Source organism: Amphiprion ocellaris, chromosome 4 (genome assembly GCF_022539595.1).
Source record: "Amphiprion ocellaris isolate individual 3 ecotype Okinawa chromosome 4, ASM2253959v1, whole genome shotgun sequence".
In the NCBI taxonomy this organism is placed as follows: Eukaryota; Metazoa; Chordata; class Actinopteri; family Pomacentridae; genus Amphiprion; species Amphiprion ocellaris.
The window spans coordinates 22,046,828-22,063,720 of NC_072769.1; the positions used below are offsets into that span (position 1 = coordinate 22,046,828).

Genomic DNA, 16,893 nt, shown 5'->3' on the forward strand with positions numbered 1-16,893 from the left:
GTGTGCTTCTCCAAAAAGCAAACATTTCCTCAAACATGAGGAGAAAAAGTGAAATGATTTGGTTGATTAATAATTGAGAGTCATTGATTTTTCCAGATGCCCCTTGAAAGCTCTGCTACTGCTGCAGTGTTTTTGCCACATCAATTTAAAATTAGTAAAATCGACACCCTTGCAAATAATTTGCTTTTGCTGCATTTGTCCCATGCCTTTGGGGACAAGAAGTGATTGCATGAGATTTCCCAGTTCCCCTTTCAGTGACTGGTGTTTCTATACTTACTTCCATTTGTGCAAAAATATTTTGCAACCAAGCAAAAAAGGGATATATGCTTGTTTGTTTTGATGAATTGAAACAACGTACTGTTCTGTTCTGTTTTCTAAATCAATAAAGACACTTACATACTGGAGATTTTCATGCCTTCAAGTGGTGCTACAGTCTCAATAACCTGCTGAAATTAACTTATCATTCATCATTTAATTATTTAAAAAACATATCTGCGGTTTGAAATCCACATTCCCACACTTAGAGCCAGCTGCCAGGAGAAAACTGCCACCGGTGAGACGAGGTCTGCGTTCTGTAAATATTCAGAGATGGTATTATTTTAGGTCATATGTACATTTATTGCATGTGATATGAAACCTATAAAACAACAAAACACGCATCAACAAGATCCATATATCCTGAAGATCAAACTCCACAGCTTATGAAGAAAAGCTGCATGCAAATCAGAGGAGTAAACAAAGTTGTGTGTTCAGAAGGATGGCAATCAAAAAAAGTCTGTTTATCTTACAGATGAATTCTTTCTCCTGCCTGATGAGTCGACGTGCACATTTGTACGTGTGTTTACCTGCGTATGAGGTATTATAAACACTCTACAAGCCAAAAATATGTTGGATTTAACCTGTTTGACAAATTTATCACTCAAAGTTTATTAGAAGACTATTTCTGAAATAATAATTTGCCATATTTCTCAGGGAATATAATTGAATCAATGAACATTAACCAGCTTAATCTAACTGGAAATTAGAGGATTCATGAAAGATAACAATGCAGAGATGACAAAAAGAATCAAAATAAATAAAGAAAATACCACAGGATGACTTGCAAAACCTATTTTAGTCCAAACTTAAAGACAAAAGAGAATGAAATGGAGGATAAGAGCCGGTGGTGATGCTCTGTATGTCCTTAGATCATGTCAGTGCTTTTTCCAGGAGGTTATATTCTGTACACAATGTGACAGTTCAGGTTCCTGTCCAGGACTCCCTCTGAGCCAGCTTGTCTGGGTTTCCTGCAGCATTTTAGTTTTTTCCTTTTTCAGAAGACCAGTCTGCTAATGGTGTTGAAGCCGCCGCCCCCTCCTCCTCCACCAGATGGGCCACAGCTCCCTGGTGGGTTGTTGTCATCTGAACCGTTGGGTCTGAAGGAGCAGGAGGATGAAGGAGCCTGAAGAGCCTGAGTCCGAGCGTTCAGCTCCTGCTCCTATTGATGGTACGGAGGAAAGAAAAAGTGTTTACAAGTTAGATTATTTTTAAGTACAAACAGGACTCAAGCCTCAGCATAAACTACGCTACACTGCAGAGCTGATTTAGAAATAAATGCTGCTCAAATCACTTTCACTCACTTTAAATCACTGAACCTTGAAATGTGTAAATACTGTACATTGACTTTGAATACATTTAGTATATCTAAATATTTTAAAATTACAAGTGTTTTGTTTGCAAAAAGACCTGAGTAAATACTAACCTTTAAGGTTAATGTTAATCTGGTCACTAACCTACATTTTTTTGTATTTTTGTTGTTGTATGTAAGCTGCTGATTACTGGAATTTACCTCAGGATTAATAAAGTATCTATCTATCTATCTATCTATCTGGCTGACAGTGCATCAAAGGTGTCATTTTATATTATTACAGTGCCCCCTAGAGGAGGTTTACTTTACTTACTTATACAAGTGGAATGTCAATACAGCACAGCTCAATGACTCATGAAATTACACCTCACGTCTTATAACCGGACAGTTCAGCTTTGGCGTCAAGTGCAGTTTAAAAAAAAAAAAACATATTCTGCACCTCTGAGTTGTCTGTTTAAGTGTTGTCTGTCTTCTCTCCACCGCTTTCCACCTGAGTGAATCATAACAACCTCACACTCAGGAGGGTTAGGTGTAATAGACACAGTGTTTCCACCTAAATATCCTCTGAACTGCTAAACAGCAGATTAAATACTTGTTAATGTTCAATCCCACTTACCTGTAAATACAGCTTGTTGTCTTTGATAATAGCATCCAGTAGTTCTTTTTGCAGGGGAGGCTCAGCACTCAGTCTCATTCCATTTGCCATTAGCCCCCCATTTAAGTTCTGCCCTGGTTGCTCCTGCTTCCTGTACATTAGCACATAAGCTGTGTCCTTGGGGAAGCGATTAGTAATGTTTTGCACTGATTGGAAAGATGTGAATGTCACTCTGCTATCATTGAACAGCAGCCAATCCTTCGCCTCCCGGCCACTGTTAGGTAGTTTGTGGCTTTGTTCAGGTGGAACTGAGAGAGCTGAGCAGGTGCTGAGGCTACACTCGGCCTGGACGCTCCCTGTCTCCTCCTTGATGGTGAAGTGATTGGCTGGATGCTGCGTTCCATCTGCTCCGTTGATGTTATGACCATAAGAGTAGTAGTGGCCGCTCTCAGACGATACACCAGAATGCATGACCACTGAGCTGAGGACGTAGGGCACTGACTGGACTGGCATCTCTCCCAGTCTGTTGATCTCCTCCACTCCATCTATCCTCACCTTCTCCTCTTCCTCTTCATCTTTTTGCGATGGTTTGAGCTTCTTGGCCAGATTCTCGCTGCTATCGGGGGAATCCACTTGCAGAGGAGAAGAGGTAGAAGAGGAGCACAGTGCAGGCGATGAAGAGGCATGTACAGGAAGTCTCATGAGAGGCGGGATGGTGACGTTGTCCAGAATCTTCCTGCGGATATGGCATTTGGCATCATAAGCGAATCGTAGCAGGGTGAGGATCAGGTACTCGGGTGCCGACACCACTTTCATGGTCCTCTCTGCGCGCTGGAGGGAGCTACACTTCTCACAGAAATACGCGTTGTCTTCATCAAGGATCTCTGGAGCCAGAAAATAGTTCACCAGGTCAGGCACAGAAAGAGGAGGCTCATTTGTCACTGGCACAAAATTGACATTGCTAGCCGGAGCTTTGGCCAAGCCTGGCTCCGGAACTTCGCTGCCGCCATTGACAGATCCCTGACAGAGAACTCTCGGTTCCTCAGCGGGCCCCTGGGTTTGAGAACTTTCCTGAGGGATGGCAGATGGACAAAAGGCCAAAGAGAGGTCTGTAAAAGGCTCTTCTTTCTTGGAGATGCAGTTACACTGCATACAGCGAATGCCTGTGATCAGTTTCCCACCAAACGTCCTTTCTATCAAAGTCCTGCCATCAGGTTTGGGTTCTGCTGCAGTCAGATGTGACTCTTCTTGTTCCTCTGCAGATGTTGCACCTGTTGTGTTGTTGCTGCTGGTATCAACCAGGGAGGAAATGTTTGGCTTAGCCGATTCCAGGACCTGAAGGGTTTTTTCCTCTTCGTGTAACCTTGAAATCAGGAGAAAGGCACAGGCAACATGAGGGAAAAAAAATATTTATGTTGCAGTTGTGACAGGTTGTACCACATCTTTAGTTTCCCTTCATAAGAAGTCCTCAGTAACATTATTTAACACAACGGTTTAAATTCATTGTGTTCACAACAACAACTTTTGTTTTTCATTCTGCAATCAGTGATGCACAAATGACGAACAAACAATATATTTTTTTAATCATTTGGCATGACAGAAAAACACACAAGGTGCTTTTCATGTCGTGTGTTTGAGGTGTGCCTTAAAATACATCCACAGATGTGCCTCCACTTAACTCAAATGTTGCCAAATAACCTATCAAAAGCATTCAAAGCCATTACATCATCATCTGGGCCTTCGCAAATAGTTTGAGGACAGTAATCTTCGCGTATGTAAACTTCTGACTGTGAAAAAATTCTCCCAAAAATTCACTCTCATTATTTTGGTATTCAGTGAATGGAAATAATTTTGGTAATCCTAACTGACCTAAAACAGGAAAAGTTTAGTCTGATTTAAAGTCATACAGTGAGAAAAAAGGATAGGTGTCTTTTAATAAGGTGCATATAAACGTCTGGTTTCAACTGTATACATATGTATATCTCAAGTCACTTGATAAAAGACTTCCACATATGATACAGCTGTGTTTCCTCTTTAATCCCTTCCCAAAGCGCTCTTTCTTCCCAGATGTGTGTTTAAGTAATTGGAAGATTCCACATGACAGCAAAGATGGAATGATTGTCAAGAAGAGAGGAGAAGAGAGGACGCCAGGAAGCAAAAGTTAGTATAGTGAAAAGTACTCTCTGTCTTGACACAACCTTATTATGACAGTACCTGTCTAGAAGAAACCTGAGGTACTCAGAACAGTCCTGCTGAGAACCCATATTAAACCAGGGAGGCCGAGATGCTTCCAAGAAGTTTCTGGGAGCGTATGCTGCCCTCTGTAGGACACAGACAAACACTGTCATCCACTGTTGTCATTCACCTATAACACTATACTGTATTATTCATTACACCAAAAAACACTGACCTGAGTGTGTGCAAGAAAAGCAAAGAGGAGCTGAAGTTTCTTCATGAGGGTGTTGGACCCATTTAGATTTAATGATAAAACATGTCTCCTGAAACTGAGGGGAAAAGTTCTTGATTAATTCTTGTGATTTAAAAAAGCATAAAAATCCAACAGAGGATCTTGTTCATCGTATGTGTGTGTAAATTACTGACTCCGTAGCCATGAAGAGTGTCTGGATGATGCTGTTCATGTAGCAGGTGTTGCCCAGGTTGACCAGGCCAGTCTTGCCTGTCTCAGATTTCCCAGCTTGCCTCTGTAGACCGGAGGCAAAGGAGTTGGACTGAGATGTCCAGGCACTTTGATTCAACACCAGCTTGATTTTCTCTTCTGCAGGTTTTGTGAGATCCTGAGAAGAGAGGGTGGAATAACAATATAACATAAATAATTAACATAGAAATAAAGTAAAATGAACAGCAAGTCTAACTTATGCATTGGTAAAAGTGTAATTTCTGACCGAAACAAATAAAACTATTTTTTAAATATCTACACTACTGTTCAAGGGTTTGGGGTCACTTAGAAATGTCCTCATTTTTGAAAGGAAAGCAGTTTTTTTTAAAAAAAAATGAAGATAACATTAAATGAATCAGAAAAACAGTCTAGACATTGTTAATGTGGTAAATGACTATTCTAGCTGGAAACAGCTGATTTTTAATGGAATATCTACATAGAGGTACAGAGGAACATTTCCAGCAACCATCACTCCTGTGTTCTAATGCTACATTGTGTTAGCTAATGGTGTTGAAAGGCTAATTGATGATTAGAAAACCCTTGTGTAATTATGTTAGCACATGTATAAAAGTGTGAGTTTTCATGGAAAACATGAAATTGCCTGGGTGACCCCAAACTTTTGAATAATAGTGTAGGTCAACTTTAACTCATTTTAGAGCAACTTTAACTAATACAGAGTAACTTTAACTCCTTTAGAGCAACTTTAGCTAATATAGAGCAACTTTAATTCATGTACACTACTGCTCAAAAGTTTGGGCTTACTTAGACATGACCTTATTTTTGAAAGAAAAGCTTTTTTTTTTTTCAATGAAGATAACATTAAACGAATCTGAAATCCACTCTATACATTATTAGTGTGGTAAATGACTGTTCTAGCTGGAAACGGCTGATTTTTAATGGAATATCTCCATAGGGGTACAGAGGAACATTTCCAGCAACCATCACTCCTGTGTTCTAATGCTACATTGTGTTAGCTAATGGTGTTGAAAGGCTAATTGATGATTAGAAAACCCTTGTGCAGTTATGTTAGCACATGAATAAAAGTGTGAGTTTTCATGGAAAACATGAAACTGTCTGGGTGACTCCAAACTTTTGAACAGTAGTGTATGTACAGTATATGTATAGTAAGAGGTGTTGCTGATCTTGTACCTTGATGGCCTCCAGTATGTGGTCATAGAGGTCAGGGAAGCCAGAGTACTGGTACATCATGCAGTGTATGAGCTCAGTGAACTGCAGTAAGAAAGCTTTACTGGTGGGGAGACCATCCGTCCTTAAGGACTGGACCAGATGCACTACATGTGGAACAACCTGAGACAGGGAAATAACAAGGAAAGAAAAATGTTTAATACACCATGGTTGCACATCAGGGGCCCTATAGAGGGTTTAGTCTCATTTGCTGAGTATTTTTAAGACTGTTCGTGTTTTTAGAGTCTAATGAAATTGGCCAATTCAAGGGCTATTGCTCAGCATTTAAGAGTTTCACACATCATTAGTGAGAGTGTGGTGCCAAGACTGTGGTTCTGGGAAAAGAAGTCTGCGCAGCTTTGAAGTAATTTAAGCCAGAAGAGACGAAAATGAGAAAACCAATAGAGTGACCACATGAGAGGGGAATGGGCTGTGAGGAGACAGAAGATCCCTTACCAAATGGAAGGCCTCAGGAGAGTGCTGGAAACTCAGCAGCATATGGGAGAGCACGGCTAGCGCCCCCTGCCGCACAATGGGGTACCACAGACGACTGAATACCTTTGGATAAGGGGGAAAAAAAAGGATTATGGTGTGGATACATATATTTTAACAAATCATTAAACCTGAGCTATCAGACACATGTTTTAGATTTTTTTTTTTAGATGTGGTACAGAGTAAGGCTCGTTTTCGTATTGCACCTGGTCATGTACGAAGCTTAGTATTTCTGTGGCGCTACTTTAGTGACATTCTGACAAAAATTGCAGTAGTTGCCTTCCCACTGGACCCAAATTTGCGAAATGGGGAACTTTACAACCATTGAAGCACATTTTAAGAACTCCCAGAAGAATTGTGTAGCGGTGACATGGACATCTGAGTCCCATCTCCCTATCGCTAGATATTTAATGGAAATGAAGAGCTGCATCCCACTCGAAAATATCACGCATACTCTGAGAAACAAATACAACACCTTTCTGAAGATTTGCCAGCCGTACTTGACCTACATTGACTCTTTGCCAACACCTTTGTCAAGACTTTTTTTATAAAAACAATGCCAAATTGATACACCACGAGGCACCTGTATAAGCCAGCATTATTTACATCGCCTCTTACTTTATGTTCTTCATTTACTTACATTTTTATTTTTTCCATTATTTTGACTATTACCTACTCGTTTTGAGTTCGGTACTCTTTTAGTTTGTATGTGTACAGGGGGTGGGGGGTATTCTGTATTTTGTGTATGTTTTGTTTAATTGGAAAACTTGAAAAATAAAATATTTCAAAGAAAAAAAAGTCATTTTTTGATTACCAGCCCTACAGTAACTATCATTAAGAAAAACTGCCGCAGTCCAGCATTAATCCTCTGAACCTCAAAACCTATCACCAGGTTTTCACAGCTATTGTTTATCATTTATCAGAGAGAAGTGTCAGATTTTCAACTTTCAAAATGTTCGCGAACTGCTCATTTGCAGTGTGTGGTTCAGTTGGGATAAGACTTTAAACATAAATTGTAGTATTTCATTGAAACTGCTTGATTTTACATGTCTTATGTAAAAAAAAAACTAAAAAAAACAACTATCTAGAATGTAGAGTTCTCATGTCATTAAAACTGTAAAACAAAACAACAGAAAACAATTAAAAACAACAGAAGACAATTGTGAGTTATCTCTACTTTTAGCCACAGTTGTTCTGTTTAGTTTGAAGAAAAGATGCTTGGGGTTGTTTAACATCTGTGTAGCTTGAAAAGAGGCATACAATTACTGTGTAACTTATTCCCAGAGGTCTATAATACACTAAAATGAGGATTCTCATTACATACCAGTTCAATTTTCAGCAGAGTGACATCTATGAGGATGGTGAACTTCTGAACTGCTGCCAGTCCTTTCAGCAGAGCGATGACCCAGGTATCAACGTGATGGGCTAAAGGCCAAGAGAGCCAGTCAATCATCCTAAACAGAGAGAAAAGATCTATGTTAGCGGTTAATAATTGAAAAAATGTAATGATGGTGCAGTTTAATAGAGCTACACTTTCTGCACACACTAACAGTCAAAAGTCTGGACTGACCTCATTTAATGTTTTTTCATTATTTTCATAATTATCTATTGTAGATTCTCACTGAAGACATCAAAACTATGAATGGACACATGTGGAATTATGTAGTAAACAAAAAGTGAGAAATAAGTCAAAACATGTTTTATATTTTTCATTCTTCACAGTAGCCACCCTTTGCTTTGATTACTGCTTTACACATTCTTAGCATTCTCTCCATGAGTCTCCTGAAATGGTTTTCACATCACAGGTTTGCCTTGTCAGGGTTAATTTGCAGAATTTCTTGCCTTCTTAATGGGGTTGGGACCATCAGTTGTGTTGTGCAGAAGTCAGGTTGGTACACAATTGACAGCCCTATTTGACAACTGTTAGAATCCATATTATGGCAAGAACCAATCAGCTAAGTAAACAGAAATGACAGTCCATCATTACTTGAAGAACTGAAGGTCAGTTAGTCTGGAAAACTGCAAAAACTTTGAATGTATCCCCAAGTGTAGTCATAAAAACCATCAAGCTACAACCAAACTGGCTCACATGAGGACCACCCCAGGAAAGGAAGACCAAGAGTCTCCTCTGCTGCTGAGGATAAGTTCATCCGAGTCACCAGCCTCAGAAATGAAAAGTTAACAGCACCTCAGACTAGAGCCCAGATAAATGCCACACAGAGTTCTAGTAGCAGACACATCTCTACATCAACTGTTCAGAGGAGACTGGACCAATCAGGTCTTTATGGTCAAATAGCTGCTAAGAAACCACTACTATGGAAAAGCAACAAGCAGAAGAGATTTATTTGGGGCAAGAAACACAAGGAATAGACATTAGACCAGTGGAAATCTGTGCTTTGGTCTGATGAGTCCAAATCTGAGATCTTTAGTTCTACCCACCGTGTCCTTGTTTGGTGAACAATGGTCTCTACATGCATGGTTCCCACTATGTAGCATGGAGGAGGAGGTATGATGGTGTGGGGGTGCTTTGCTGGTGACACTGTTGGGGATTTATTCCAAACTGAAGGAACACTGAACCAGCATGGCTACCACAGCATCCTGCAGCGACATGACATCCCATCCGGTTTGTGTTTAGTTGGACCATCATTTATTTTTCAACAGGACAATGACCCCAAACACACCTCCAGGCTGTGGAAGGACTATCTGACCAAGAAGGAGAGTGATGGAGTGCTGCTTAGGTCAGATGACCTGGCCTCCACAGTCACCTGACCTAAACCCAATCCAGATGGTTTGGGATGAGATGGACCACAGAGTGAAGGAAAAAGGACCAACAAGTGCTCAGCATCTCTGGAAACTCCTTCAAGACTGTTGGAAAACCATTTCAGGTGACTACTTCATGAAGCTCATGGAGAGAATGGTAAGAATGTGCAAAGCAGTAATCAAAGCAAAGGGTGGCTATTTTGAAGAATCTAAAACATAAAACATGTTTTGATTTATTTCACACTTTTTTGTTCACAACATAATTCCATATGTGCTCATTCATAGTTTTGATACCTTCAGTGAGAATCTACAATGTAAATAGTTATGAAAATAAAGAAAAACCATCAAATGAGAAGGTGTGTCCACACTGTTGACTGCTATTGTATGTGTAGAGTATGTGTTTATACTTTATAAATACGGGAAGCATGGAAAGAAACAGAGATTTAGTTATGTTTATCGTGATTTGGGTTTGTTACAAAGAATTTCAAACATTGTGGCACAACCTTTTCATTCAGATGACAGAGTGTAAAGTTACCTGCACAGTGCTTTCGTCATGCTGGCGTCTCTGACATTCTGGTCCGTGGTGAGACTCTTGATGAGCACTGTGATCATCTGGACAGGGATATGCTGGACGAGGCTGGCCAGCGCGATAGATGGGTCAAAGGAGGGGTCTGAAAAAAATGAAGGTTGAACTACTGCTTTTCTTTGTGTTCCAGTTGACAGTAAATGTGGATTGTACAAATGTGAAAATTATACACGTACGTGTACACAAGATGGGCATTCTGACAAAAGTTACTTGTGTTATAATTGACTGGAAAACTATCACAAACTGAGGACACAAATAATCAAAACTGTCAAAACATTACAGTTTTCCTTTGATGGGTTCCTCTAATATGTTGCATACTGTGAAATGGAGTGTGTATCTGCTGATTTGTCTGAGCAGGATTTTCACTATATCTTCCCCAGCATGAATAAAACACTAAAGTTCACCAGCAGCACTTTAGAAGTGCAGTTTACTTGAGCGATGTCAGATAGATAATGTAAAACTGTACAGGGCAAACAATGGAGCCAAAGCAGCTGTGCTCACGGCACCCACTGACACATGGTGTCAGAGTGGCAAATACTGGCCTGCTGTTGGTTTATTTTGTGCTGCTGTACAGTTCAGTCACTCGCAACACTGCACAGAGGGCTCAGGACATCCACACCATATCAACAAAAAAGCGCTGAAAGCAGCTTTGAGTTCAGCTGAAATATATTCAACTCAAACACATCTTTGCAGCGAGTGGCTTTCAGTATCTGTCCCTGAAAAAAAAAAAAACTTTCGACAGATCAGTGGATTTGAGTGCCTAAAAGGAGTCAAGCACACTACCGTTCAAAAGTTTGGGGTCACTTAGACATGCCCTTATTTTTGAAAGAAAAGCATTTTTTTTTCCAATGAAGATAACATTAAATGAATCTAAAATACAATCTAGACATTGTTAATGTGCTAAATGACTATTCTAGCTGGAAACAGCTGATTTTTAATGAAATATCTCCATAGAGGTACAGAGGAACATTTCCAGCAACCATCACTCCTGTGTTCTAATGCTACATTGTGTTAGCTAATGGTGTTGAAAGGCTAATTGATGATTAGAAAACCCTTGTGCAATTATGTTAGCACAGAATAAAAGTGTGAGTTTTCATGGAAAACATGAAACTGTCTGGATGACTCCAAACTTTTGAACGGTAGTGTAGGTCTATTTATCTAATATGGAGCAACTTTAGCTAATATAGAGCAACTTTAACTCACTTATTCGAAGATCATTTACAGCATCTAAATCTATTTCCAGTGTCTCAAAACGTATCCAATAAAAAAATAAAGAAAGCCTACACTCAAGTGTGGAATAAGATATGTTCTTGTTCCTTAAAACTGCAGTTGATAAGGAGGGAAACCAGAGAAGGAGTCTCACCTGTGGAAGAGATAATGGCGAAAACCTCTTGCAGGGAGGGCAGCAGTGTGGCTGGTTCAGTTTTCCAGATGTTCTGCAGCAGCGTGCTAACCTTTGTCACTTGACCTACGTACTCTCTCAGCTCCCGCTCCTGGTTGGCAAAGCAGTGAAAATAACTGATGGTCCTCACCAGCTGCTGGCAGAACAAAACGCCCGACTTATCCCTGGGGATGCACTGCAGAAAGTCTGACAGCAACGTGCTCAGACGGGCACAAAGAACAGGTTCAGGACGTTCGCACACCATCCTGAGAACCTCCACCTGGATCACACCGAAGATCTCCAGCACTGAGGGGCAGCTGATGAGCAGCCGCAGGCAGCAGTGAATGTAGTCTATTACGGCCGGGTCTTTACGGTCCAGCTGCCCATAGCCCTGCTGCAGCAGGCTGAGGACAAAGTCTTTGTTGAAGAAACGTTCAAACTCTGGGCGGTGGTAGCGTGCATAGGCCTCGAGAACCTGGAAGCCGATCTGCTTCTGGAAGGCATCTTCACCAAGCAAGATGAGGCGGGTGGTGAGGGTAAAAAGTGCCTGACACTGCTCCTCCGTCACCTCCTTTTCTGCTGCTTCCACTACCTTCTTCACAATGGCTTTCTTCACGGGAATGGAGTGATCGGAGCTCACGAGGCCCTCCAAAATCTTGTCCATGATGTCGGTCTGGTGAGAAAAAAAAACAACTGGTATTTAATAAAAGTTCTCACAACTTCTTCTGTCATAGTTAATGGTACAATAAACAGTAAGGTCATTTGCTTATCACAGTTCAGAGGTGTCAAGGGCCAAATTCAGCCCAATTTGATCTCAAGTGGGCTGGAAAAGTAAAATCATAGCATAATAACCTATAAAAAACAACAACTCCAAATTTTTCCTTTGTTTCAATGCAAAAATGTTCACATTTCAGGAATTATCCTTTTACACAACATTATGAACAACCTGAAATCTCTTAAGAAAAATAAATTAAATTTCAACAACATTATGCCTCAGTTTATTATTTACACATTACAACTTCCAGATCACAGTTTATCTTCAAAGCAACAAAACATTTAGTCACAGGTATCTGGAACTGAATGATATTTATTTTGGACCAAAACAACAAAAGTCAGACAAAAAAGACAAAAACAACAAAAACAAAACAAAATATTAGAAAAATGAGATGCAAAAAAACAAAAGCGAGAAACAAAATGACAAAAAATTAGACAAACGACAAAACAAAAAAGAGACAAACAATTAGGCAAAAAGTTACAAAGCGATGAGAAAATTGACAAACAACAAAAACTAAGCAAAAACTTACATACGACACAACCGAGACAAAAAATGACAAATGCGAGGAAACGACAAAACTAGACAACACAAGCGAGACAAAAAAAACCCCAAAACGACAAAAGCAATACTAAAAACAATGAATAAAGCAAAACGCAAAATGACAAAAATAGACAAAGAGCACAAGCGAGACAAAAAGGAAACACAAAATGACAAAAACATGAGACAAACAACAAAAGTCAGACAAAAAACAACAAAAACAAGTCAAAATATTACAAAAATGAGACACAAAATGACAAAAGAACAATGGACAATCTAGTATTTTACCTTATGATCAAAACAACTTGTCATGGTCTAGAACTTATTTTAAATGTATAGTTTAACAAATTTACAATTTGCAGTTAATGATTTCTCTGCAATTTTTTACATTTTACAAAGTCGTCCCACGGGCCGGATTTGACCCTCTGGAGGGCCAGTTTTGGCCCGTGGGCCGCATGTTTAACAACCCTATAGTAAACAGTCATTGTTAATGTGATTAAGAGCACCTGCGTTCTTTCTACCATGAAAAGTCCATGGGTTGTAAAAACAGCCCTCTCTAACCCCACCACTAGAATCCATACACTGTCTGCAGTTGTTGAACACACAGTCAGCACTCAGAGCCAGACCACGTGCACTCGGCTTTAAAGTAACTGGAATGTAGAGCCTGCAGACCACGGCTATTCAATTAAAAATTCACTTCAGACTAAGGACATGAGCTGGGCCGGATGTTTTTAGCAGACAGTGAGAAAAGTTAACCATTTAAAATAAACACAAATAGAGAAGAAAACAAACACACTGAATGTTTATTAACGTATTGGCACATCAAAAAGGACATAAACACAATAGAAGAGCAGTACTTAAACTAAACCTGTGCTATAATACTGCTTCTTTAAATTTTACATTTCAAACACACAATTTCAACACATTTTGATAGGTAAATATAAGCACGTTAAGGTGCTTAAAGCAAAGTGCAGATTAGAAACACCATCTGTTGTTTTGGTCACGTCTGAAAGTGCATAAAAAAGTAACTTGCTTAACAGTAACTTTTTAGAACTTGGGGTACTTCAAATTCCTGCATCCAAGAAGCAGAAGCACAAATAGTACACTTTTTGGTAATAAAATAAAATAAAAACTTAAATGATGTTAGGAATTTCCTACCTCACTCATGTTATCAATTTAAATCTATGAATGGAAAAAAGTCAAACAAATTATGATCTCTATTACACAGTAATCATCTTTGTACTAACTGAGCCTTATTATGGCCAAATAACCTATACACATATTACACTTGTAAGTAAATAAACATACTGTATATTAATGCATACTGCTTAAGTGAAAAACTATTCAATGTATAGAGGTGCAACATTACGTGAATTAATTGATTAGTTATCAACTATTTTGACAATAAATTGCTTTGAACTATTGTTAAGGATAAAAAAGGTTGTCCAATTCCAGCTTTCTAACTGTGAATATTATATTTTTTCTTTTCTATGAGTTAAACCGACGTAACAGTCTTTGAATTGTGGACAAAAGAAGACTTTTTAAGGACATCGCTTTGGGAAATGCTCACATAAATCTAAATGTAAATAGACGAAAAAATTATTTCATCAACTGAGAAAATAACCGACAAATTTAATGACTGTGAAAACAACAATCAACAATTACAGCCCTGCTGTCACTCGGTCACATTGTGGAGCCCTGAATTTCTGTTTGGGAGAAAAAGCAGATCCCCATAACATAACTCAATAAAGTTTAAGGCGGGGAGTTTTAAGTGTTAAGAAAATAAATGCAATGAATGTCAGTTGATGTAATGTCCTCCGAAATGATGAAACCTGTGTGTTAAAGGGAGAGAAGGAGACAGGTATACAGAGGAAATAGAAAAAAGAGAAAGAAATGGTTGTAACATGACAAGAGATTGACAACTGAAATAACTGTTAGTTGAATTCAGATTCAGATTCAGACAACTTTATTTGTCCCCAGGGGGCAATTAAAAAGGCCTAGTAATCTAACATTGTGTAGCTTTAAAAGTGAGATTGTGATGTCCAGGTGGTTGCAGTAAATCCTCCATGTATCTGGCTGTTATTACATATTTCCTTTTTTTTAATTTTTATTTTTTTTAAAGAAACAGACTCAGTCGAGCATATTTACACTAATGATTAGCTACCGTCCTTCATAATAGCACACTACATCATTTAAACCACCGGTGTCAAACAAGCGGCCCGTGGGCCAAAACCGGCCCTTCAGAGGCTCTAATCCATGGGACGATTTTGTAAAGTGTAAGAATTACAGAGAAGACATTAACTGACAATTGTAAATTTGTTAGATTATAAATTGATAAGAATTTCTAGACCATGACAAGTTGTTTTGATCATAAAGTAAAATACTAAATTGCTCATTATTCTTCTGTCGTTTTGTGTTTAATTTTTGTAATACTTTGTGGAGTTTTTTTTGTTTGATTTTTGTCATTTGTCTAATGGTTTTATCGATTTGTGTTTCCTTTTTGTCATTTTGTGTTTTGCCATATTCATTGTTTTGAGCATTGTGCCTGCCGTTTTGTGTTTTTTGTCTTGCCTGTCATTTTTTGTCTCATTTTTGTCGTTTTGTGTAATTTTCTGACTTGTTTCTGTCCTTTGTGTCATTTTTTGCCACTTTGTAAATTTATTGCCTAATTTTTTGTTTTGTTTCATGTTGCCTCACATTTTGTTTCTTGCTTTTGGCGTTTTGTGTCTCATTTTTGTAATATTTTGCTTTTTTTGGTCTGATTTTGGTGGTTTTGATCATAAAGTTAAATACTATATCATACAGTTCCAGATACCTATTGGTTACATGTTATAGATACTCTATGACCTGGAAGTTGTAATGTGTAAATGATACACTGAGGCATAATGTTGTTGAAATTGAACTTATTTTTCTTAAGAAATTTCCGGTTGTTCATGATGTTTTGTAAAAAGATCAGAATAATTCCTCAAATGTGTGCTTCTTAATGCACTTTTGTGCACCAAAACAAAGGAAATACTTGGAGTTGTAATTATTTATAAGTTATCATGCTCTGATTTTACTTTTCTGCCCACTTGGGATCAAATTGGCTGAACGTAGCTCTGTTTTAAAGCGACTTTTTCCCTCTGATCTCTCGACCGGCCTTTCTGTTGTTGCTGTGGATACAAGCGGCTAGCTAATGCTAATGCTAGCTGTGCGGTTAGCTTCAACGGTTATCTCGTTACGTCTGGCCGTTCAAGCAGCGTGGCTCGAATGCAAAACAAGACTGAACCTCTGAAACGAAGTCCTCTGCTCCATAGCGACAGCTGTTACTAACATGTCTCCACAGCAAAACGCGAACAAAGCAGCCAAACAGGCCCGACGTTAGCCGAGTAACGCTGCTTGCCCCTGACTTAGCAAAAATAACTCCATGTATGAGCGCGACTCGGAGGCGTTACAATGTGCGCTTACCCCAATAAAGCATGTCAACAATGTCCGACCAGGATGCCCTCGGCTGTCAGGCGGAATTGGACGTCTTTTGACAGATTAAACTGTATTACTTTGGTTCATTTGATCGCTCAGAATCAGCTGATTAACCTTCCGCCGACGTCACTCCTACGGACAGAGCTGCTGGTAGGACCCTCTGTGCTGGGAAGCGGTTTTTGTCTTCGTATTGCCTGTTCCGCCGCTGCTACAGTTTGTCTGACCCAGTCATTGCTAATCACCAGGGGACATTGTTGAGGGCTTCAAATGACTATATTTAAATGTAGTCACATTTTCTTTACAGAATTCAAGCACTGATGATTGACCTGTTTTGGTACAGATGGTGTGTTGCATTCAAATGCTCCTCGTTCATCTCCCCTTCCACTGTCGAACGAACTTTACAATGAGTCATCATCTTATTTTCGGTGTATTTGGTGAATTTCATAACCAGAAGAGCAGCTTCCGGAAATTCTAGGAAAGTAACACAGTAAATGGAGTATATATATATGCATATGTAAATATGCATGATTAACAAAATGAAGTATAATAGTTGAAAAATAACAAATATGACGTAGTCTATATGTTAATAAAAAATTAGGTGTGTGGCTTTTGAAGACTGGATACAATTGATCAAAAATTAGCAAACAGTGGCAAACGGTGGCAGTGGAATATATATATATATATATATATATATATATATATATATATATATATATATATATATATATATATATATTACCCTTGTTGAGACAAATTTATGTCTTCTTTACACAGTACTTTGTTTGCACTGATTTTTTACACAGTACATCTTATACTTCT

General features: G+C 38.9%; 1 protein-coding gene across 1 annotated transcript; it reads right to left on the reverse strand.

Annotated features, from left to right (window-relative positions):
- Window positions 1-594: 594 nt before the first annotated feature.
- On the reverse strand, window positions 595-16,223 carry usp38 (ubiquitin specific peptidase 38). The gene is made up of 11 exons (XM_023289041.3): window positions 16,063-16,223; window positions 11,286-11,976; window positions 9,872-10,007; window positions 7,901-8,030; window positions 6,541-6,642; window positions 6,049-6,207; window positions 4,824-5,017; window positions 4,633-4,726; window positions 4,437-4,543; window positions 2,244-3,585; window positions 595-1,477 (listed from the first exon to the last, which is right to left on the reverse strand). Exons 2-11 carry the CDS (start codon window positions 11,965-11,967, stop codon window positions 1,313-1,315), a joined length of 3,111 nt encoding a protein of 1,036 aa, XP_023144809.2. The 5' UTR covers window positions 11,968-11,976; window positions 16,063-16,223; the 3' UTR covers window positions 595-1,312.
- Between the last annotated feature and the right edge of the window lie 670 nt (window positions 16,224-16,893).